The following is a 23,470-nucleotide window of genomic DNA, read 5'->3' on the forward strand; positions in this document are numbered from 1 at the left end:
CAACCAATCCCTCAGAGATACAAACAATTATCAGGGAATACTATGAAAAATTATATGCCAACAAATTGGACAACCTGGAAGAAATGGACAAATTCCTAAACACCCACACTCTTCCAAAACTCAATCAGGAGGAAATAGAAAGCTTGAACAGACCCATAACCAGTGAAGAAATTGAATCGGTTATCAAAAATCTCCCAACAAATAAGAGTCCAGGACCAGATGGCTTTCCAGGGGAGTTCTACCAGACGTTTAAAGCAGAGATAATACCTATCCTTCTCAAGCTATTCCAAGAAATAGAAAGGGAAGGAAAACTTCCAGACTCATTCTATGAAGCCAGTATTACTTTGATTCCTAAACCAGACAGAGACCCAGTAAAAAAAGAGAACTACAGGCCAATATCCCTGATGAATATGGATGCAAAAATTCTCAATAAGATACTAGCAAATCGAATTCAACAGCACAGAAAAAGAATTATTCACCATGATCAAGTGGGATTCATTCCTGGGATGCAGGGCTGGTTCAACATTCGCAAATCAATCAACGTGATACATCACATTAACAAAAAAAAAAAAGAGAGAAGAACCATATGATCCTGTCAATCGATGCAGAAAAGGCCTTTGACAAACTCCAGCACCCTTTCTTAATAAAAACCCTGGAGAAAGTCGGGATAGAAGGAACATGCTTAAAGATCATAAAAGCCATTTATGAAAAGCCCACAGCTAACATCATCCTCAACGGGGAAAAACTGAGAGCTTTTTCCCTGAGATCAGGAACACGACAGGGATGCCCACTCTCACCGCTGTTGTTTAACATAGTGCTGGAAGTTCTAGCATCAGCAATCAGACAACAAAAGGAAATCAAAGGCATCAAAATTGGCAAAGATGAAGTCAAGCTTTCGCTTTTTGCAGATGACATGATATTATACATGGAAAATCCGATGGACTCCACCAAAAGTCTGCTAGAACTGATACATGAATTCAGCAAAGTTGCAGGATACAAAATCAATGTACAGAAATCAGTTGCATTCTTATACACTAACAATGAAGCAACAGAAAGACAAATAAAGAAACTGATCCCATTCACAATTGCACCAAGAAGCATAAAATACCTAGGAATAAATCTAACCAAAGATGTACAAGATCTGTATGCTGAAAACTATAGAAAGCTTATGAAGGTAATTGGAGAAGATTTAAAGAAATGGAAAGACATTCCCTGCTCATGGATTGGAAGAATAAATATTGTCAAAATGTCAATACTACCCAAAGCTATCTACACATTCAATGCAATCCCAATCAAAATTGCACCAGCATTCTTCTCGAAACTAGAACAAGCCATCCTAAAATTCATATGGAACCACAAAAGGCCCCGAATAGCCAAAGTAATTTTGAAGAAGAAGACCAAAGCAGGAGGCATCACAATCCCAGACTTTAGCCTCTACTACAAAGCTGTAATCATCAAGACAGCATGGTATTGGCACAAAAACAGACACATGGACCAATGGAATAGAATAGAAACCCCAGAACTAGACCCACAAACGTATGGCCAACTCATCTTTGACAAAGTAGGAAAGAACATCCAATGGAAAAAAGACAGTCTCTTTAACAAATGGTGCTGGGAGAACTGAACAGCAACATGCAGAAGGCTGCAACTAGACCACTTTCTCACACCATTCACAAAAATAAACTCAAAATGGATAAAGGACCTGAATGTGAGACAGGAAACCATCAAAACCTTAGAGGAGAAAGCAGGAAAAGACCTCTCTGACCTCAGCCGTAGCAATCTCTTACTCGACACATCCCCAAAGGCAAGGGAATTAAAAGCAAAAGTGAATTACTGGGACCTTATGAAGATAAAAAGCTTCTGCACAGCAAAGGAAACAACCAACAAAACTAAAAGGCAACCAACGGAATGGGAAAAGATATTTGCAAATGACATATCAGACAAAGGGCTAGTATCCAAAATCTATAAAGAGCTCACCAAACTCCACACCCGAAAAACAAATAACCCAGTGAAGAAATGGGCAGAAAACATGAACAGACACTTCTCTAAAGAAGACATCCGGATGGCCAACAGGCACATGAAAAGATGTTCAACGTCGCTCCTTATCAGGGAAATACAAATCAAAACCACACTCAGATATCACCTCACGCCAGTCAGAGTGGCCAAAATGAACAAATCAGGAGACTATAGATGCTGGAGAGGATGTGGAGAAACGGGAACCCTCTTGCACTGTTGGTGGGAATGCAAACTGGTCCAGCCGCTCTGGAAAGCAGTGTGGAGGTTCCTCAAAAAATTAAAAATAGACCTACCCTATGACCCAGCAGTAGCACTGCTAGGAATTTACCCAAGGGACACTTGTACCCCAATGTTTATAGCAGCACTCTCAACAATAGCCAAATTATGGAAAGAGCCTAAATGTCCATCAACTGATGAATGGATAAAGAAATTGTGGTTTATATACACAATGGAATACTATGTGGCAATGAGAAAGAATGAAATATGGCCTTTTGTAGCAACATGGATGGAACTGGAGAGTGTGATGCTAAGTGAAATAAGCCATACAGAGAAAGACAGATACCATATGGTTTCACTCTTATGTGGATCCTGAAAAACTTAACAGAAACCCATGGGGGAGGGGAAGGAAAAAAAAAAAAAGAGGTTAGAGGGGGAGAGAGCCAAAGTATAAGAGACTCTTAAAAACTGAGAACAAACTGAGGGTTGATGGGGGGTGGGAGGGAGAGGAGGGTGGGTGATGGGTATTGAGGAGGGCACCTTTTGGGATGAGCACTGGGTGTTGTATGGAAACCAATTTGACAATAAATTTCATATATTAAAATAAATAAATAAATAAATCTGTTTTGTCTGATAAAAAAAAAAAAAAAAAAAAGAAGGGCACTTGCTGGGATGGGCCCTGGGTATAGTATGTAAGTGATGAATCACTAAATTCTACTCCTGAAACCAACACTACACTATATGTTAACTTGAATTTAAATTTAAAAAAAAAAGAAAAAAGGAGATGAAAGGGGTCTAAATGATATGAAAAAATGTAAGGTTTGAAACTTAAAACACTGGGTAGCCAAGAATTTCAGAATTGCCAATGAACTCCATCTCATCCATCATCCTCAGAGTACCAGCCATGTGCTATAGACTATGGGGAAGCAGCGATTCCTGAGAACTAGGTTAAGTACAGTAACCAGAAGATAACTAAGGACACTCCCACAGGACAGATAATCGCCATGACGATGGTGCACACAATAGAGCATTGAGCCACAGATCAAGGAAACTTATGGAAAGTTTCATGGGCAAGCTGACATTTGGGCTGGACATTTACTAAAACTCTGCTCATTCTCAACCAAAAGGATAAAAAGAAAATTCCAAAACCAAAGATGAAAGACAACTGTCAGGTCATTGCTTAAGCATTTGAAAAATAGCATGAATGAAGAATTATTTAAAGTATATGTGTTATGGGCTCAAGTGTGTCCCCTTCCCCCCAAATTCATTTGTTGAAGCCTAATTCCCAGTACCTCGGAACGTGACTGTATTTAAAGGTAGGGATCTAATCCATCTTCAAAGACATAAAGTAGCTCACACGAGAGCACAGAAAGACAGCCATCCACAAGCCAAGGACAGAGACCTCAAAAGAAACCAACCCCACCGACACTTTGATCTCAAACTTCTTGCCTCCAGACTTGTGAGAAAGTCTACAGTTTAAGCCACCTAGTCTGTGGTACCCTGTATGGCAAGACCAGCAAACTAATACAATATAGTACACTTAAAATGATGCAAAAAATCCTGTGTGTCCTATAATATTCAAACTGTATTGTCTAATTAAAAAAAAAAAAAACAGACATGGGGTGCCTGGGTGGCTCAGTCGGTTAAGTGTCCGACTTCGGCTCAGGTCACGATCTTGTGGTTCACGAGTTCAAGCCCCGCGTCGGGCTCTGTCCAAGCTGACAGCTTGGAGCCTGGAGCCTTCTTCGGATTCTGTGTCTCCCTCTCTCTCTGACCCTCCCCCCATTCATGCTCTGTCTCTGTCTCAAAAATAAGTAAACGTTAACAAAAAATTAAAAAAAAAAAAAAACAGACATGGATAGAATGATCCAATTTTTTTTCCAAAAGAAAAAACCGTGCAACTAAATGCATAAGTATAAAAAGATGACAGAAAAATTTTTTAAAAATAAAAATAGGGGAAACTGGGGGTGTGTTAAAGAGGTATATGGGAACTCTGTGCTTTTTGCTCAATTTTTTTATGAACCTAAAACTACTGGGAAAAAAATTAAGTCTATTAATTTAAAAGAAAAAAATTAAAATATCAGGTCATTCAAGTTGGGGGTTAGGGCTGGGGTGATCTAAGATCTTTGAAAAAAATGATTAAGATCTGGGCGCCTGGGTGGCTCAATTGGGTGGGTGTCCAACTTTGGTTCAGGTCGTGATCTCATGGTTCAAGGGTTAAAGTCCCACATCAGGCTTTGCACTGACCGTGTAGAACCTGCTTCGGATTCTCTGTCTCCCTCTCTCTCTGCCCCTACCCTGCTCATGCTGTCTCCCTCTCTCTTTCTCTCTCTCTCAAAAATAAATAAACACTGGGGCACCTGGGTGGCTCAGTCAGTTAAACATCCAATTTTGTCTCAGGTCATGATCTCATGGTTTCTGAGTTTAAGCCCTGCGTCAGGCTCTGTGCTGACAGCTCAGAGCCTGGAGCCTGCTTCAAATTCTGGGTCTCCCTCTGTCTTTGCCCCTCCCCAACTCGGGCTCTCTCTATCTCTCCTTCAAAAATAAATAAACCTTAAAAAAGTGAAAATAAACATTTAAAAAAAAGATTAAGATCTCAATAAAATATTCAGAACCCTTCAACCAACAATTAGAGCAGTCATGGTTTTCAACCACACATGGAATGCTTAGAGAAAAACTAACCACATATTTTTATTAAGCTACAAGTTTAAAGAACTGCTATCATATCAGTATGTTCTCTAAAAACAACGAAACTTATTTATAAATTTAAAAAAGTGTAGGGGCACCTGGGTGGCTCAGGCGGTTGAGCGTCCGACTTTGGCTCAGGTCATGATCTCACAGTCTGTGAGTTCCGGCCCCACGTGGGGCTCTGTGCTGACAGCTCAGAGCCTGGAACCTGCTTCAAATTCTAGGTCTCCCTCTCTCTCTGCCCTCCCCCACTCATGCTCTGTCTGTCTGTCTCTCTCTGTCAAAGATAAATAAACATTAAAAAAAAATTTTTTTTGGGGGGGGCGCCTGGGTGGCGCAGTCGGTTAAGCGTCCGACTTCAGCCAGGTCACGATCTCGCGGTCCGTGAGTTCCAGCCCCGCGTCAGGCTCTGGGCTGATGGCTCGGAGCCTGGAGCCTGTTTCCGATTCTGTGTCTCCCTCTCTCTCTGCCCCTCCCCCGTTCATGCTCTGTCTCTCTCTGTCCCAAAAATAAATAAAAAACGTTGAAAAAAAATTTTTTTAATGTGTAAACAGGAAATCCTCTGACGGGTAGAAATTAAATGCATGTCTAAGTCTTGGGTCAGGGCGCATGGGTGGCTCAGTCGATTAAGCATCTGACTTTGGCTCAGGTCATGATCTCACAGTTAGTGAGTTCGAGCCCCACATGGGGCTCTGTGCTGACAGCTCAGAGTCTGGAGCCAGCTTCGGATTCTGTGTCTCCCTCTCTCTCTCTGCCCTTCCCCCACTAGTGCTCTATCTCTCTCTGTCTCAAAAATAAACAAACACTAAAAAGATTTTTTTAAATAAATAAATAAATCAGTCCGGGTCAAATAAAAAGAATTGAAATTTAAAAATACTCAGAACTAAGTAATAAAAGTTAGATACATCAAAATTTGGAGAAAGCAGCTAAAGCGATTGTCAGAGGGTAACTTATAGCCCTACCTACTCATAAAGAAAATAAAACTAAAAATGTCCAGAGTTAAGCATTCATCTCAAGAAATTTAGAATCATCAGAACAGCAAAACACATTCAAAGAAAACAGAAAAGAAACAGAGTGGAAATTCATGAAATAGAAAAGACAGAATCAAGAAGCCCAATATGATCTTTAGAAAAGATTAATAGAATTGACAAATCCACAGTCTTGTTCAAAGATGAAAAAAATTAGGAAGCACAAATGAAATTGGGGGTAAAAAAGGACATAACCAGAGATACAGGGGGGATTTACAGAGAATGAAAATCAATGATGCCAATAAACTTGAAAACATAAAAGTCCTTTGAAATAAGGACTGTACACAGGTACAGCCCAGTGTATCGACCCACTGATTCAAGTGCCAGCACTGTGGAGTTTGAATAGGGACCTCCACGGAGCAGGAAATGAGTCCAGTACCCAGATGTAGCTCCAGTCGCTCCCGGGTTCATATTCTAAGTACATGCAATCCAATAATCTTCTGGTGAAGTCATCTTCCTGACAGTGGTCAATAGAGAAATCCAGATGGCATGTAAAAGGAGATTCCAGTAGTTCCTACTTCCCAAAGCAAATATCTGAGTTCCCACTGAATGTTAGGACTGGACTGGGCTTTCAGAGACCGTGACTTCAAAAACAATTGTTCATCTTCAATTAGTGAGGTCGAGAAAGACTTTGGGGCCATTTCAACACAGAATATAACCTATGAACTAATGAAAGCATGTACACAGCACAGAAGCAGGCGGAAGATGTGGTCATTGACTATGTCTGGGCTGATGGCGATAGAGGCAGGTCAGGAAAAATGTCAAAACACACACACACACACACACACACACACGCCCACAAACAATGCTAGAGAAAGGAGTTTGAAGGCAACTGATTTTTCCTATGAGGACTCATTTTTATAGCCATGCAACATTTGTCATCTCTAGGATTCCCATCAAGCTTAAGGCAACTACACCTAAGAAAAGAGGAACAGCCCCCATTATCCTAAATTTCCTTTGCTCACAGTGAGGTGTGGTTACATCCAGACCTTATTTCTGGGAATTGCATAATCTTGGAAAACCTTGGAAAATTGTTTAATTTTTATTATTTAATTTTTAATTTTAATTTTAAAAAATTTCTGAATCCTTCATCTCCCAATCTGCAAATTTAAAAATAATTCTTATAATTCAGAGTTGTAAAAAAAAATAGATAATATAATAATATATGACAGTTTAGGCATTAAATAATGGGGTTCCTCCACCCAACTCCCTGTCATATATATGAACAAAGAAAATATGTACAAATTACATGAGGATTTTTAATCCAAATGCATCCACCTACCTAGTTCCAATTTTAAATTCAACAGTATCAATTTAATTTCAAAACATTTGCGATCATTATGTTTTTAAACGTAGTTTTAACATTTACATTTGAGAGAGAGAGACAGAGACAGAGGTTCGGGGGGAGGGGCAGAGAGAAAGGGAGAAACAATCTGAAGCAGGCACAAACTGCAAGACCATGATCTGAGCCAAAGTCAGACACTCAACCAACTGAGCCACCCAGGACCCCCTTGTGATCATTATTCTACTTTAATTATATCTAGATTTTCCTTGATTCTAGGTATAGAGATCTAAAGGCCAAATATTTGAAAAGACCCAAGTTCATGACTAGAGAACACAGTAAGCTCATACAGTTCATATGCTGCTTTCTGATTTGGGGGAAGAATTGATATTTTTAAAAATATTCTTCCATTGTAGGTAGGAATTTAAAAATAGTTGACTGAAGGAGAAAGGAAATTTCTGGAGTGATGGAAATGTTTTATGTATTTTATATGTTTTACGTGGTGATTACAGGGGTAAATAAACTGTCAAAATTCATCAAACTGAACTCATAAGATCTTTGAGCTTAGACTCACTAAAATCTGCCCATAAGAACGCTAAGATTCCGTTTTATGTCAATTGTAGCTTTATAAAATTTCTTTCAATCTTTTGTTCAAAATGGAAATCTTCCTTTTCCACAAGTGTTCATATTTTTCCAAAGTAAACTTCGTATCAATAATTTTTCCTTTTTTATCGTCATACTTGTTTCTTTAAAAAATCATTTCTGGCTCATCTTCTTCTTTCAGTCCATATTGCTAGTGGATTTAGTCACATTGTTTGGGTCTCTTCCCTTCCAGATGATCAGGGACAAAGTTGACAAAACCCAAGGCCAGAACTGACCCTTGGGTGAACCCCTGGTCTCCATGGAACTCTGGTTCTGGCAGAATGACTCATCACAGTGCTCCCTGTTGTCTACTGATTAGTTTTCAGTCCTCCTAATCAAATAGAAGCTTATTTGATTCCTATAATCGCCATCTGGAGAAAGTACGCTGACCAGTTTGCTAAAATTCAAATGTATTTGCTAGTTTAGAATTAATGGTGGGAAAAAAATACTACTGTTCTATATGCATCTTTAGTTCGTTTCAATCTTCCCCCCTACCATGAGTTTTCAGGGGCTTTTCCTCCATTACTGACCCCTCCATTATTTCACATATGTGAAACAGCTAAAGCAAATTCCCTTGGGCCCAACTGATCTACAAACCAGCAGATCCAGAAAACCAAGGAGTCTTGGTAATTCTTGAAAACATAATATCTATATTCATAGAAAAATTTTAAATGTTGATCAGCAAAAAGAACCATAGTCCCATAAAAAAAAAAACACCTCATATTTCTGCCACTTAGAAAAAATACCGTTGTTAACGTTGACTTTTTTTGATATGCAGAGACATTAAAATGTATAATAAAGATGCAGTTTCCTGAAAAGTTTCTCTTAATATGTGGTAAGCATTTTACAGTTTTCTGGTACTTACTTTCAGGTGATAATCTGTCTTTATATGCGGATATCTTATTAGCCAATTATCATTTTGTAGGATTTTTAATAATTTCCTGTTGTTTGTTATCACGGACGTTCAAAGTGTGTTAAAACGGCTTTCGATAATATAATACCTTTGAATATTCATCAAATTCTTTTTTTTTATTTTTAAATTTTTTTCAGATTATTTCCTAAGGATGAATTCCTAGAAGTGGAATTGCTGAGGGTTGACATATATTGATGGCTTCTTTTCTCTGTTATCTATTAACTTGTTCTGTTTTGGTATGTAACTCTACTTTGGTATGGAACACTACCTCTCTATGCAGCTACTGCATCATTCTTTTGTTCCCCTTTCAGGCAAAAATAACCCAAAGTTTTTGATATTCACTATCTCCAATTCTGCTCCGCCTTTTCTCTCTTATAACCATTCCATTCAAGCTTTGCCCCAGCCACCCCACCAAAACTGCTCTTGTCCAAATAACCAATAGCACCCTTTCCCCACAACCCATTTTGTTAAATCCCGTAGTAAGTCTCATCCATCATCTTACTTGGTTCCACAGTAGCTTTTGAGACAGAGGATCATTCCCTCTTTCTAGAAATATTTCTTCCCTTGGATTCCAGGATACCAGACATTCTTGGCTTCTCTTACACCTGACTGGCCACTCCCTTTGTCTCCCCATCCTACTGATCTTAATTCTTTTGGTGAGCTCATCAAGTCTTGTAGTTTTAAATACCAACTCCCTGACAATGGGTTCCAACTATTGTCTGTGGTCTAGTCCTCAATCCTGAATTCAAATTCAAATACCCAAATTCCCACACATTGCAAACTTAGCATGTCCAAACTCAATTCTGAATCTTTATTCTTCTCGTGTAAAACCAAAACCAAATAACCTGCCCCATCCAGCGGTCATCCTTCCTGTTGCTCGAGCCTAAAACAGAATGCTCCTTGGTTTCTTTCCCCCCATTTTGCATCACTTTCAGTTCTTTCAGAAATCTTGTTGGGTCTATTCCTAAAAATCTATCTAGAACGTCATCACCTCCACTGCTACTACTCTGGTCCAGTGTTTCTTCCCTGGATTATTACAAGAGCCCCTAGCTGGCCTCCCTGCTTTTGTCCTAATTCCTACACCTATTTCAAACACAGATGAGCCTGAGTTATCCTTTTAAAATGGAAGTTATCCTTTTAAAATGGAAGCCACAGACTCCTCTGCTCAAAATGCTACATGACCGCTCCATTTTTCTTAGAGTAAAAGCCAAAATTCTTACAATGCTCTATAAATTCTACACTCTATGCTGTCCTAACACCTCCCACATATTCTTTCTCTCTCTTTCTCTCTCTCTCTCTCTCTCTCTCTCTCCTTGTCTCCTGCTTTTTTCCTAGCTCCAGCCACCCTGAACTTCTAGTCATTCTGAGAACTTACCAGGCATGTATCTGCCTCAGGACCTTTGCACTGGCTATTCCCTTGGTCTGTAATGCTTTTCTGATAACTTCATGGCTGAATCCCTTGCATCTTTCAGCTTTCTGTGCAAATATCACTTGCCCTGAGGTCCCAGTTGACTTCCCCTTTTAAAAGCCCCCCTCCTTCCGCATTTACTTTGCTCCTCTTCTTTTCCTCGATAGCATTTATCACCTTCTGATATATACATTTTACTTGCGTGATTTGTTTCTCTTGGTCCCCAAAAATGTATCCATAAAAGCAGGAATCTCTATCTGATTCATTCAATGACGGAGGAAGGTCAACATTTCAGATGCATACGTAATGTTTTTGATCCAGATTTCCACTTTGCTTCTCCAGAAATGAAAGTATTTACGTAATAAGGTAGAGAAGGAGTTAAGGACATAGTCCTGCAAAGCCACAGACACGCAAAATAGCAAATAATAAATAAACAGGTCAGGTGTTTTGGATTTAACAGCGTGGGGATGCAGGATTGGCTGCAAACAGGAATTCATCAGCTGAACAAGGCAATTATGTAACTAAGAGCACAAAATCAACTTACTCCATGATAAGAAATAAAAGGATGAAGTGACAAAGGAGTTCTACACTAAGATACTGATCTGGGCCCTGGGAAACTTCGTGAAAACTTTACCACAAATAAGTTTGGCAAAGAGCCAGACCTCATCAAGGAGGGCAGCGGTCTTTGGAAGAGTAAGGAAAACTAGGGCTCCTCCTAAGAAAATTGGATCTATCTAAAACTGTATTGAGTTTACCACCTCACCCCAGAAACCTATTCATAGGCCACCATGAGCCAATGTTGGAGAACCCTAATTAACAAAAAACAATAGGGGCACCTGGTGGCTCAGCTGGTTAAGTATCCGACTTCAGCTAAGGTCATGATCTAGTGGTTCGTGGGTTGGAGCCCCGCACTCGGCCCTCCTCTGTCGGAGCGGAGTTGCTTTGGAGCCTGCCTGCCTCTCTCTCTCTCTCTCTCTCTCTCTCTCTCTCTCTCTTCCTCTCTCTCTCTCTCTCTCTCTCTGCCCCTCCCACGCATGGGCTCTTTCTCTCTCTCTCAAAAACAGATAAACATTAACAAAAAATTTTTAAGAAAAAAATAGTAATCATAGTTAAGAAATACTATTTCAGGGACGCCTGGGTGGCTCAGTCAGTTAAGTGTCCAACTCTTGGTTTTGGCTCAAGTTATGATCTCAGGGTTCATGGGTTCAAGCCCCTAGTTGGGCTCTGCACTAACAGCATGGAGCCTGCTTGGGATTCTCTCTCTCTTTCTCTGCTCCTCCCCTGCTCATGTGTGTGTGTGTGTGTGTGTGTGTGTGTGTGTGTGCACGTGCACACACACTCTCAAAATAAATAAATAAACTTTTTAAAAAAGAAATACTATTTCAGCATCATGACAGTTGCTTGGATGGAAATGATGCTTAGGTCAGGATGTGGGTAGTTGCAATACTGAATTGCAGTATTTTGAATAAATATTTGAAACTGACGTTTACTCTGCTAAAAGAAAGAGAATCCAACCACCACGTCTTAAACGTTCAATTCTCCATAAACACGTAGAATTAAACATCCCAAGGTTACCTCCGTGAATGCTCAAATTGAAAGTTTTTTTATTTTAAGCTTGGTATAATTTTATAAAGTTCCCAAGATAATCAAAAGAAATACTATTTAAGTATTGGTAATTTTTTTTTTAACTGAAACCAGAAAATATTTCTTCCAAACAATCTGAGCTATTGTGTGTCTGGCTTCTGTACAACTTTGTCATTAACATCCTTCATCTAAATAATTCACTAAAATGTTATAAAGGAGTCCTGCTTCTCTACCGAATACCCCTTCTCTCTGTGTCATAGAACACAGAAATAATTAAAGGAAATTCCGCTTGGGTAGTTTTACTGTAACAATGCTAATGCAGAGACGTCCTCTGTCCAAAATCTATTTCACGTCTGACATCTGATGCCAATCCTTACCGTGAGAAAGGCCACGAAAACAAATGCGGAGGCACTGAATTTAAATACAGGCAGTCCTGGGAGGTCTCTCTGATTGGTTTCTCCTCCTGGTTGCCACTCGTCAAAGAACGAATTTACCAACAGCCATCAGCCGAGCACATCCAAGCTGGATGGAGGCCGCACGCAGGCGGTGTTGTTGAAATCTGGGCAGCGAGGTAGAAGGGTGGCCAGTGCGTCAGTCGGATGCAAACATGCGGGGACTGATGGCCAGCAGCTGGAGGAAGTATGGACACGCTGGCAGGGGGACACATGAGTGGTTAACTAGCGAATCAAGCCTACCTCTCCCGGAAACCCAGCTGCAGGTCTGTACCCATGACTTAAGCCTTTTCTTCCCCCCAAAGTATCTTGGTCAGTTTTAAAGCCAACAATGCCTGTATCTGTAGGATCTTAAAACTTAGTGGCCGCATTTTACTCCCTGGGGATGACAGAAAGCTGACTTCACGGACTGGCACGGTCTGGGGAAGTAACGTGAAAGTTGCCGTCTTTTGACAATGATGAATTCAAGTGAAACTTGCCACAGAGATGTTCCAAGAACACGTGATAGGTCAGACTTCTCCCAGAAATAACCTGAGGGCAGGAGAGGGGACGACAGAGTTGTGGGCCTTGGTTTTAGGACTTTGTTCTTTACACAGGAAGCGATGTCTGCTTACACGAAAACAAGAGGCCCCCCTGCGGCTCTCTGGCGGTGTGAGGAGGGGACAGTGTTGCTCTGAGAGTTAGAAGAAGCCACGGATCTTACCTCAGGGAGGGCAGCGGTGGGGGTTGGGGGGGGGGTCAGGCAGGCTTTTGTCTCTAAGAAATACCAGCGGCTTGGCTTTGCCTGGGAAGTCACCAAAGAAGCCTCAACCTGAGGCAGCACCAGGGAAAAATATTTGTAGAAACCTAAGGACTCAATTAATGTTATCATCAGGAGGGAAGCGAGGGATACTGCGGTCCCCAGAACAAAAGAGGGAAACCAACCTATTTTCTTCTCGTCTGGAACATCAGCTGAGGACACTGGTGTCTAAGTCCTCCCAAACTACCTCTTCCAGAAAGAAATTTTAGATGCATTTTATATATACTCACGTATATATTTATATTTACATTTTATGTTTATAATTGCCTTTATACTTATGATTGTATATCCTTCAACAGTTACACTTTTGACTGAATATTTTTAGAGACGTTCCCTAAATAACAAAGTTCTTGCATCAATAGACACGTCAGAGAAATATTAAAAGAAACAACTTTGAGGGAAGTTAACAAACTAGAACATTTGAAAAAGCAGACATCTGTGGGGCGCCTGGGAGGCTCAGTCAGTAAAGCGTCTGACTTTGGCTCAGGTCAGGAGCTCAAGGGTCCCTGACTTTGAGCCCTGTGTTGGGCTCTGTGCTGACAGCTCGGAGCCTGGAACCTGCTTGGGATTCTGTGTCTCCCTCTCTCTCTGCCCCTCCCCCTCTCACACTCTCTCTCTCCCTCTCTGTCAAAAATGAATAAACATTTAAAAAAATTGCTTTAAAGTAGGCACCCTTTTTGCATTAAAAAAAAAATCCAAAACAATTTGAACCAATACACCAAGAATCAGTGAAAGAGAAAATTAAGGATATCATAAATTTGTTCTGTATCTCTGTGCTTCTCTTCGCTAGAAAAGGAGTCCTTTATGTCAAGAAATTGTCCTAATTTGCCATCTTAGATAAATCTTTTAGTGCCACTTTATATTTGGATACATTTGACTCAACCAGTGGAAGTACTGATTACAGGAAGGGACTATGTCCTTTCCCCTTCCAAAATTCTGCAACTAATTGCAAACTAATTGTAAAAAAATGCAACGAGTATTGATAATTACCATAAATGGCATAGTTGTAAACAATAGTGTCTATCACACAAAACCTTTTAAATAGAACATTAAGTATCTTTATATTCTATGCATATTGAACTCAGAGAGTGTAACAGAGTATTTAAAATTTGATGGCCCCAACTGTTTAGAAACTATTATCATTCATATAATTGATGGAGAATGAAGAAAATTGAGTTATGCAAAAACAGTCCAAGTTTATCAAGGTTGAAGAGTAATTGTTTTAAGCACCAAAAGTGATAACAGTTTTAACATTTTTATTGATTCGTCTAGAGAAAAAAAATCTCAACGTAAATTGCTTTTGACTCCAACTTGTTTTTTACTCGTGGTAGTAAATTTATATTTATGAGTTCATCTATTCTTATAGCTTTTGTAATCAAAGTCGTATTATATCACAACAGATTTTAAGTTAGTAGTTTTGATAAATTAGATTATGCGTAAGAAAACAGAAAGAACCCATAATTTAGAAATATATCACATACATAAAATATATTACTAAAATATTTTTTTCTGAAAAAATATAGTCATTATAATATAAACATAGTAATGGTAGGTTTTTTAATGTTCACTATATTTTCTAACCTTAGCAATACATTTCTAGACTTCTGTTTATCTTTTGTATTTTATTTTCTAGTAAATTTGACCATGTGAGTCCCTGAGATATAAATAAATATTTATTATTCACCAAGTGCTTTATACACATTGATTCATTAAATTCTCATGCCAACTGTCCAAAAAAGATGTTACTATTTCCACTTCACAGAGAAGGAAACCCAGACCCATAGGGGACAAATAAATGGTCCAAGGTCACTCAGGTATTAGAAAGTCCTACTAGAGTTCAAAGCCAGGGCTATCACACTCCAAAACAAAAACAAAACTTTTAATTTGTATGCACTTTAAGCTAAAATACCTGAACTTACATCTTACCAAGAACAAACTATCTGGCAATATAAATATTAAATAAACTATCTAATTTTGTACCAAAATAACACACATAATTGTAAGTTCTTCAGGATATAAAAAAGATTATACAACACTAGATGAGGTCATGGTCACTCTTAAGAGGTCATGGTCAGCAAAACAGTTGTTCTCACCCCCAAAATCAAGGAAAGACCCTCAACTCTTATAGTTTTATTATCATCAAAAGACATGGGGTATCAGAATGGATAAAAACACAAGATTCATCTATATGCGACCTACAAGAGACTCATTTTAGACATAAAGACACCTGCAGATCGAAAGTGAGGGGCTGGAGGGGCACCTGGGTGGCTCAGTCAGTTAAGCATTGACTTCAGCTCAGGTCACGATCTCGTGGTTCCTGAGTTTGAGCCCCACGTCAGGCTCTGTGCTAACAGCTCAGAGCCTGGAGACTGCTTCGGATTCTGTGTCTCATTCTCTCTCTGCCCCTTCCCCACTCATATTCTCTCTCTCTCAAACATCAACAAACATAGAAAGAAAGAAAGAAAGAAAGAAAGAAAGAAAGAAAGAAAGAAAGAAAGAAAGAAAGAGGATAGAGAACCATCCATCATGCTAACGGACATTATAATTTGTTTTAAATAAGAAGATAAAGAGTTTAGTATTTTGCTTGTTTGTTTGAAACACAATATAAGGCTTTAATTTTTTTTCTTCTGTAATAGTGGATACAAACATTACATTTGGTGCTGTATGAGTTGTATAACAGAGAGGTTGTTTTCTTTCTTTCTTTTTTTTTTTTTAATACCTCACTACTTCTTAGCAGCTTTATTGAAAGCAGTGTGTATGCAATCTGGAACAGTATTTTTTATATTGCTTTTGTACCTTGCTGTTGAAGCATCATTTCATGGCTCTTATATTATTTACTCCCTCAAGAACCATCATTACCTTGTGAGCTAATAGTGTAAAATCAATACCTTCTAGGTTGCTTAAGAATTTATCTGCAATTTTTTTTTTAACCAGTGAACTTTCAAGAATATTTAATTTCATGTTTCCACTGAAGTTTGGCTGTGAGACGGGAAGCCCTGCAGAGGATTACTATCATAATAGCAAAACACCAAATATGCTTACACTTCAAAGATTTTACTCTAAGAAAATAACCAGACAATTAGTGTTTATACCAGACAGGGCTCACAAATAACTGCTATCTCAACGTACAGACACTGCAGAAATCCTCTCATGTCTAGCTTAATAACATCCTAGGGTAGGTAGGGTATTTAGGGGGTGGGGAGGTTGTTTGTTTTCTATAGGATTATAAGATTCATTAGACTTAATTGCTCAATTCAGGCTTTTTTCCCCTTTGAACAGATATAAACCAGCATGTTGCATGAATTTCAGCATGTGGCAGGAATTTGGCTGCAAATTAGTTGCTACACAGTCACTTAGAGAAATTTTAGGCTACGATATAATTTTTTCTTTAAAGAATTCAAAGTTTCCGTATTGATGCTACAGATATCGCAAAAACAAATGGAATTTTAAAATCTCATGCATCATAAACATTAGCTATTAACTCAGATTTCAAATACTCTTTTTTAATGTTTTTTTATTTACTTTTGAGAGAGAGAGAGAGTGAGTGAGAGAGAGCGTGAGCAGAGGAAGGGGCAGAGAAAGAGGGAGACACAGAATTCCAAGCAGGCTCCAGGCACAGAGCCCCACGTGGGGTTCGAACACTGGAACCACCAGATCATGACCTGAGCTGAAGTCAGATGCGTAAAGGCGTGAGACAGCCAGCCAGCCACCCCCTCAAATATTCTTTATTGCGACATGCACACATAACGATGTCAGAATTCATGCCAGCATTAAAGGATTTAAGTTCCATATGGTCCTTTGTGCGGCAATACAACATCATTGGGCTAGTTCTAAATTAAGTAAGTGCATAAATAGTTAAGAGCAGCCATTCGAAGAATGAGGGGTGGACCTACCGACTAAAACCTACTCTCCTACTGTAATATGAAATACCGTAGGATACCATCAACGTGTATTTTTGACATCTGCATTCCTACTTCATCATATAAATTCGCTTTCTTTCCTGCGGGCTCCAGCTCATTGGCATAAAGAAATGATGACAGTGATTCTGAGAGTGGGAATGATGCTGAGAATCAAAAGGAAAGAGACTCTGCTTTCCTCTCCTCCTAACCCAGCTCTGTTCCCTCACTGCAGGGCACCCAGAAGGTAAGTTCCGCGAAAGACGACGTGGAGCCCTTCCTGTGCATCCTTCTTCCAGCGACCATCCTGCTCTTCCTGGCCTTTCTGCTGCTGTTCCTGTACCGCCACTGCCAGGCCGCTAGGCCCCGGGGGCAGGTGTTCAGCATCGACCTCCCAGAGCACCCCCCCTCGGCGGGAGAGGTCACGGACTTCCGGCCCGGCCTCCCCTGGAGCGGCGAGCCTGGCTTCCCTTACTCCCCGCTGCCCCGGGAGGCGGCCCTCGTCCCAGCGTGCTCACCACCCTCCTACGAAGAGGCCACCAGGACCCGCCCTGGGGCAGGGACTCCGGATGCAGGCCTGCGGCGTCAGGAGGGGTCACCTCGCCCGGGGGAGCAGCTATAAACTGCTCTCGGGAACTATTTCAAGCTAACAGAGAGCGCCCCCCACCCTGCCACTCCCTGGGGAAGGGTGCGGTAGGGGGGTTCCAGACCTTCCCTGCACTTCCCTGGCAGGCTCCAGCATGAATCAGGCGCTTCAGGCTGGGGGTGAAGCCTGACAAATGTCAATCTGGTTAGCCATCGTCACGCTCCGTAGGGAAAATTTCTCCTCAACATGTAACAGCCCTGAGAAAAATAGGAAAGTGCTACAGGGGTTGAGAAAAAACTAGGATTATTAGTCAGCCTAGGAAGTAGGTCTGAAGGAAAAGGAAACCATTGATCAGCCACAGGAGCCTGCTTTTGCCACCAAATAAAATGTGTCTGCCTACACACGTTTTTCAGGGTTTTATGGTCTCACTAGTGAGTTCCAGAAGGAAAACCTCTCTAGAGCTGCAGTGGCCAGTTGTGTTGTAAACAATGGTAAAGTAGGTTTCAGTATTAAGAATGAAAGTGCAGACATTTGCAAACACTTTAGTTAAAAAAGACAATAATAATAAAGCTCTCTGGAATTCTCTCCTGCCCGGTGTAGTTCTTGCTTACTTGTGTTCTGATCTGTCTCCTAGCGCAGGAAAAGGAGGAGGCTGTTGTGTGGGAACGTCTCACACTAGAACGTCGTGGTTGTCAGCGCTGTGGCAGGACAGGACAGGACAGAGTTGCTGCTTTCACACATCATCTTAGGGACACTATGGCTGAATACGGCCTTCCCCAAATAGAGTAAGAGAGTAGATATTGGTTTAACGTTGGAAAGTAAAGGTCCACATTTTGGGTCCCATGGTAAGAAGACATAGATTAGCTCTAACAGGGACCTCGTGAATCATAGGTCCAAACTCTTGCCTTACAGATATCAAAACTAGAATGCGGGGAGGTTAGGAAACGTGTCTGGGGTTAACGACCTCATAAAAGAGCTTGGGTGAGAAGCCTCTGTGCCCTGGGCTAGCGCACCAGATTTTCTAGGACAATTGCTAATGTGGAATTTCGGGTCATGCTCTTGGCTGGGCACGAAGGCTCCCAACAGGAGAAGCCCAGCTGAGTTTGGAATGGATATAAATCTCCCTCCAGGATTTTCAAATGGGGAGGTAGAGGTGGGTCATGTACCACTTGGGATGCTTATCAGAATACCCGTGGAGGTGGTGGAGGTCACAGGAGGGCGACATCGATGATTCTAGAACTCTTAATTTGACACGATAATTTTCTTGGTACCACTATTTTTTGTTGCTTTCACAATACAAAAGCCAGGCAACACTTCAGTGGTTAAAAATGAACAAAATGATTTTTTTTTTTACTTTTTTTTTTACGTGAATATTTTGGTGCTATATATGCAATGTGGTGTGGTTTTAGGAGGATAACAAAGGAAACCCGAACAGGATACATTTCTTTCTAAATATAATCTGATGGAAATTATAATAGCATCTCTGAGGACTGATGTAAAATATAAGCAATTTGAGTGAAGATCAATAAAATTTCTCTCAGGAAAATTATACTGCACGATGCCCTGATGGTCTTTAAGGGAAGTAAATAAAACAAATGGAAAAGAGAAGCCCAGGAGACAGCCTTCTTCAGATTTTTTTTTTTTTTTCTTTTACGGTGATCTCAGTTCCTCTACCAGGGACTGATTTGGTCTTTAGGACATAAGGGGAGATCTATGCAGGGGAGGGCTGTTCTAGAAAAGGTTGCCTCCTCTTAAAAAAAAAAAATAATAATAATACAGGGAAGGAAACACTCGGCCTCTTTGCTGGGTGTTGATGTGTCTGCATGTGATGGCTGGAGCTATGATAGCCATCATGTAACCATGAGACAAGATACCAGCCATGACTGGTACTGAGGATAGAAGAATAGAAAGAAGTGTTGATGACATTGTAGAGGAGCTGAATTAGCCTTTCAACGGTCTATATTTTAATGACAGAATGTCTTTCCTACTCTTTTAAGTCATTTAGACCAGGTTGGTACTGGTAGACAAAAACATCTCAACTGCTCCAATTTCTAAGGCTATTAAGGAAATGTATGGCCATGTTTCAAAAGGTCCTGATAAGACCTATTTAAAAGAAGTAGTCAATGATAGGATTCCTTTAAAATGTGATCAGTGATCTGAGAAAGAAAGATTTTCTCTTATGGAACCAAACTGAAGCAATAAACTATTAACCAGAGGTTGCGTAACTACAGCCCATAAGCCAGATCCTGCTTGCAACCTGTTACCGTATGTCTTGGAGACAAGAATGGTTTTTACATTTTTATTCTTTTTTTAATTTTTTAATGTTTATTTATTTTTGAGGGAGGGAGAGAGAGAGAGAGAGACAGAGACAGAGAGCACGAGCAGGGAAGGGGCAGAGAAAGAGGGAGACACAGAATCCGAAGCAGGCTCCAGGCTCCGAGCTGCCAGCACAGAGCCCGATGCAGGTTTCCAACTCACGAGCTGCGAGATCGTGACCTGAGCCCAAGTCGAACGCCTAACTGACTGAGACACCCATGCACCCCAACATTTTTAAATAGTTGAAAAAAAAAAAACAGCAAAAGAAGAAGGATTTTGTGACACATGACATTATATGAGTTCAAATTTTGGTGTCTAGAAATACAATTATTGGAACACAAGCTATTGCCACTTGCCTGTGGCTGCTACGTCAGACTAAAGTGATTGCAACAGAGACTATAATGCCCTTCAAAGCCTAAAATATTTACTATCTGGTCCTTTAAAGAAACAGCATGCTGACCCCTGCTAGAGACCAATGGATTTCAACCCTGGTTGCATGGTAGGATTACTTGAACTTTTAGCAATGCCAATACCAGGACCTACCTAGACCAACTAAACTGAAACAGAGCCGGTGATGCTGATATAAAAGCAAGGCTGAGGGGTGCCTGGGTGGCTCAGTCGGTTAAGCGGCCGACTTCAGCTCAGGTCACGATCTCGCGGTCCATGGGTTCGAGCCCCGCGTCGGGCTCCATGCTGACAGCTCAGAGCTTGGAGCCTGTTTCAGATTCTGTGTCTCCCTCTCTCTCTGACCCTCCCCCGTTCATGCTCTGTCTCTCTCTGTCTGAAAAATAAATAAATGTTTAAAAAAAAAAAAAGCAAGGCTGAAAGCGATGAAGTAATGTGAGTAGGCCACAAAATACAGGTGAGCTTCAATGTGGATGGATGTAAGGTTACAGGCTGAGAGAAAACTAGGTCTGTAAATCTAGCTCTGAGCCATCACTTATTACCCAACCTTTTCTGTACCCTCTGGAGGCCATCAGCCTAATATGCAGCTATAGCCAATTCAATTCACGAAGCAGGCTTTGCAAGCAGACTGTGAAAGACAACAGGGTAAGCAGTCCGTCCTTGCTTAAATGTTGACCCGCCTGGAAAGCACGGGTGGGGCTGGTTGCTGGTGCTCCAAGACAGAGTGGAGCTGAAGAGAATCCACAAAGGAAAAAACCGATTGTTGACAACCAAGAACTATTTGGGGGAAGTGTAGCCAGAAAAGGTAAACAGTGACTGGAATGTGGCCATTTTCACCAGATTCTGCACTAGCCCAGAAAATATTGGCAAGGCATCATTTTATAAAAGGAAAGGAGTCTAGGGTCTGGCACGTCAAGAGCCCGGAAGCCAACACTCCATCCCAACCGCAAGGAAAAGCTGAACTGAAGAATCCACACTTCTTGGACCCATCAGAGAACTAAGGTCACAGGACAAACCACTGCCCCCAAAGTGAGAGAAACAGGCAGAAACAGAAAATCATCACTTACAGGAGCGGAAATCCATGAGCAAAAACCTCCTCAGGAACCGGTGTGGGTGTAGGGAGACCTGAACTGTGATGGACAGATGGCTGGAGGCTCAGGGTGATTAAATCTAAGAATCACAAACTCCAGAGGGGGCCCCCACACTTCGTGAGTTTGCCTCTAGGAGCCTTGCCCGGTTCTCGCAGTGAAGGTCTGAGGACAATCCCCTCCTGCTTCTGGGAGGGGGAGAAGGGAAGGGAACCATTTGGAAATAGCCAGATCGCTCTGTTCTTCACAAATGCTCCCCTCAGACGAAGGCTGAGGCCCTTTTAACCCCGGCTTAATTGGCTGGGCTTCATGAGAGCCTAGTTAACCTTGGGGAAAGGGAAATTCCCAGCCCCACCTGTTGGAGCCTTACACCAGGGAAGGAAAATACCCAACTGCAGCCCTTCTGGCCATCTTGTTCTACTCAAGGGAGTGAAGGAAAAGGGAGAGGCACTTGTGAAGTTCACAGCCCAGCGAAGCAGGCTCACTAAAAAAGGCTGAGACCTAGGGGCACCTGGATGGCTCAGTCAGTTAAACAGCTCAGGCCATGATCTTGGGGTTCATGGTTTGAGCCCCACGTTGGGCTCTGTGATGACAGCTCAGAACCTGGAGCCTGATTCAGATTCTCTGTCTTCCTTTCTCTCTGTCCCTCCCCTGCTCGTACTCTGTCCCTCTCAAAGGTGAATAAACATTAAAAAAAGATTCTTTAAAGGCTGAGATCTAATCATAGGACTAGAGACTCTTCCTTCTCCCTCCTCCTCCTCCTTGCCCTAACCACCACATTATTAAAGACCTATTTACTGCAGCTCCTTTTACCCAGCACATCAAGTCCACCTTTTGACAAAAAATTACAAGGCAGAGGCACCTGGGTGGCTCAGCTGAGTGTCCAACTTCAGCTCAGGTCATGATCTCATAGTTCATGAGGTTGAGTCCCTCATCGGGCTCTGTGCTGACAGCTCAGGGCCTGGAGCCTGCTTCAGATCTATGTCTCCCTCTCTCTCTGCCCCTCCCCGGCTCATGCCCTCTCTCTCTCTTTTTTTTTTTCTCTCTCTCTCTCAAAAATAAACATTAAAAAAAAAATTATAAGACATACTAAAAAAAGAAAAAAAAAATGCAGTTTGAAGAGACAGAGCAACTCAGATCAGGACCAGACTCAGATATACCAGAATTATCAGAACAGAAAGGTAAAATAACACTGAAAAATATGCAAAAGGCTCTAAAGGATAATATAGACAACATGCAGGAACAGAAAGGTAATGTCAATGGAGAGACAGGAATTGTAAGAAAGAACTCAAAAGAAATGTTAGAGTTCAGGAACGCTGCAACAGAAATGAAGAATGCTTTTCATGGGCTTACTAGTAGACTAGGCACAGTTGAGGAAATAACCTCAGAGCTTAAGGATATGTTACTAGAAACTTCTAAAACAGAAAGGCCAAGAGAGAAAAAAATACAGGACAGAATATCCAAGAACCAAGAGACAACTATAAAAGGTGTTATACACATAACAGGAATACCAGAAAGAGAAGAAAAAGAGAAAGGCACGGAAGAAATAGTTGAAGAAATCATGACCGCAAATTTCCACAAATTACTGTCAAATCACAGATCCAGGAAGCTCCGAGAACACCAAGTAGGAATAATTCCAAAAAAGGTAAACAAAAACAAAAAACACTACACCTAGGTATACCATATGCAAACTGCAGAAAATCAAAGATTAAAAAACAATCTTGGGGGCACCTGGGTGGCTCAGTCGGTTAAGCGTCCGACTTCGGCTCAGGTCACGATCTCACGGTCCGTGAGTTCGAGCCCCGCGTCGGGCTCTGGGCTGATGGCTCAGAGCCTGGAGCCTGTTTCCGATTCTGTGTCTCCCTCTCTCTCTGCCCACCCCCCCACCCCCCCGTTCATGCTGTGTCTCTCTCTGTCTCAAAAATAAATAAACGTTAAAAAAAAAAAAAAAAAAAACCAAAAAACAATCTTGAAAGAAGCCAGAGCAAGAAAACACCTTACCTGGAGAGGAGCAAAGAGAAGAATTATGCCCAACTTCTCCTCAGAAATGATGCAAGCTGGTGGAGTGAAGTGAAATATTTCAAGGGTTGAGAGGTGGGGAAAGAAAGAAAACACCAACCTGAATTCTGTACCCTATGAAATTATTTTTCT

The 23,470-nt window shown here is 41.1% G+C and overlaps 1 protein-coding gene across 1 annotated transcript; it reads left to right on the plus strand.

Annotated features, from left to right (window-relative positions):
* The first annotated feature begins 12,190 nt into the window (after nt 1-12,190).
* SMIM28 (small integral membrane protein 28) lies at nt 12,191-17,938 on the plus strand. Its single transcript, XM_058732632.1, has 2 exons — nt 12,191-12,495; nt 17,160-17,938. The coding sequence occupies exons 1-2, from the start codon at nt 12,385-12,387 to the stop codon at nt 17,544-17,546; spliced, it is 498 nt and encodes a 165-aa protein (XP_058588615.1). The 5' UTR covers nt 12,191-12,384; the 3' UTR covers nt 17,547-17,938.
* Nucleotides 17,939-23,470: the final 5,532 nt, after the last annotated feature.

Source organism: Neofelis nebulosa, chromosome 6 (genome assembly GCF_028018385.1).
Source record: "Neofelis nebulosa isolate mNeoNeb1 chromosome 6, mNeoNeb1.pri, whole genome shotgun sequence".
Classification (NCBI taxonomy): domain Eukaryota; kingdom Metazoa; phylum Chordata; class Mammalia; order Carnivora; family Felidae; genus Neofelis; species Neofelis nebulosa.

Excerpts from the sequence above, each read along its gene's own strand:
- SMIM28 (XM_058732632.1), top strand. The coding sequence starts at position 12,385 with ATGCGGGGACTGATGGCCAGCAGCTGGAGGAAGTATGGACACGCTGGC. Across the intron at positions 12,496-17,159 it reads TCCCGGAAACCCAGCTGCAG|GGCACCCAGAAGGTAAGTTC; the intron begins GTCTGTACCCAT and ends CCCTCACTGCAG.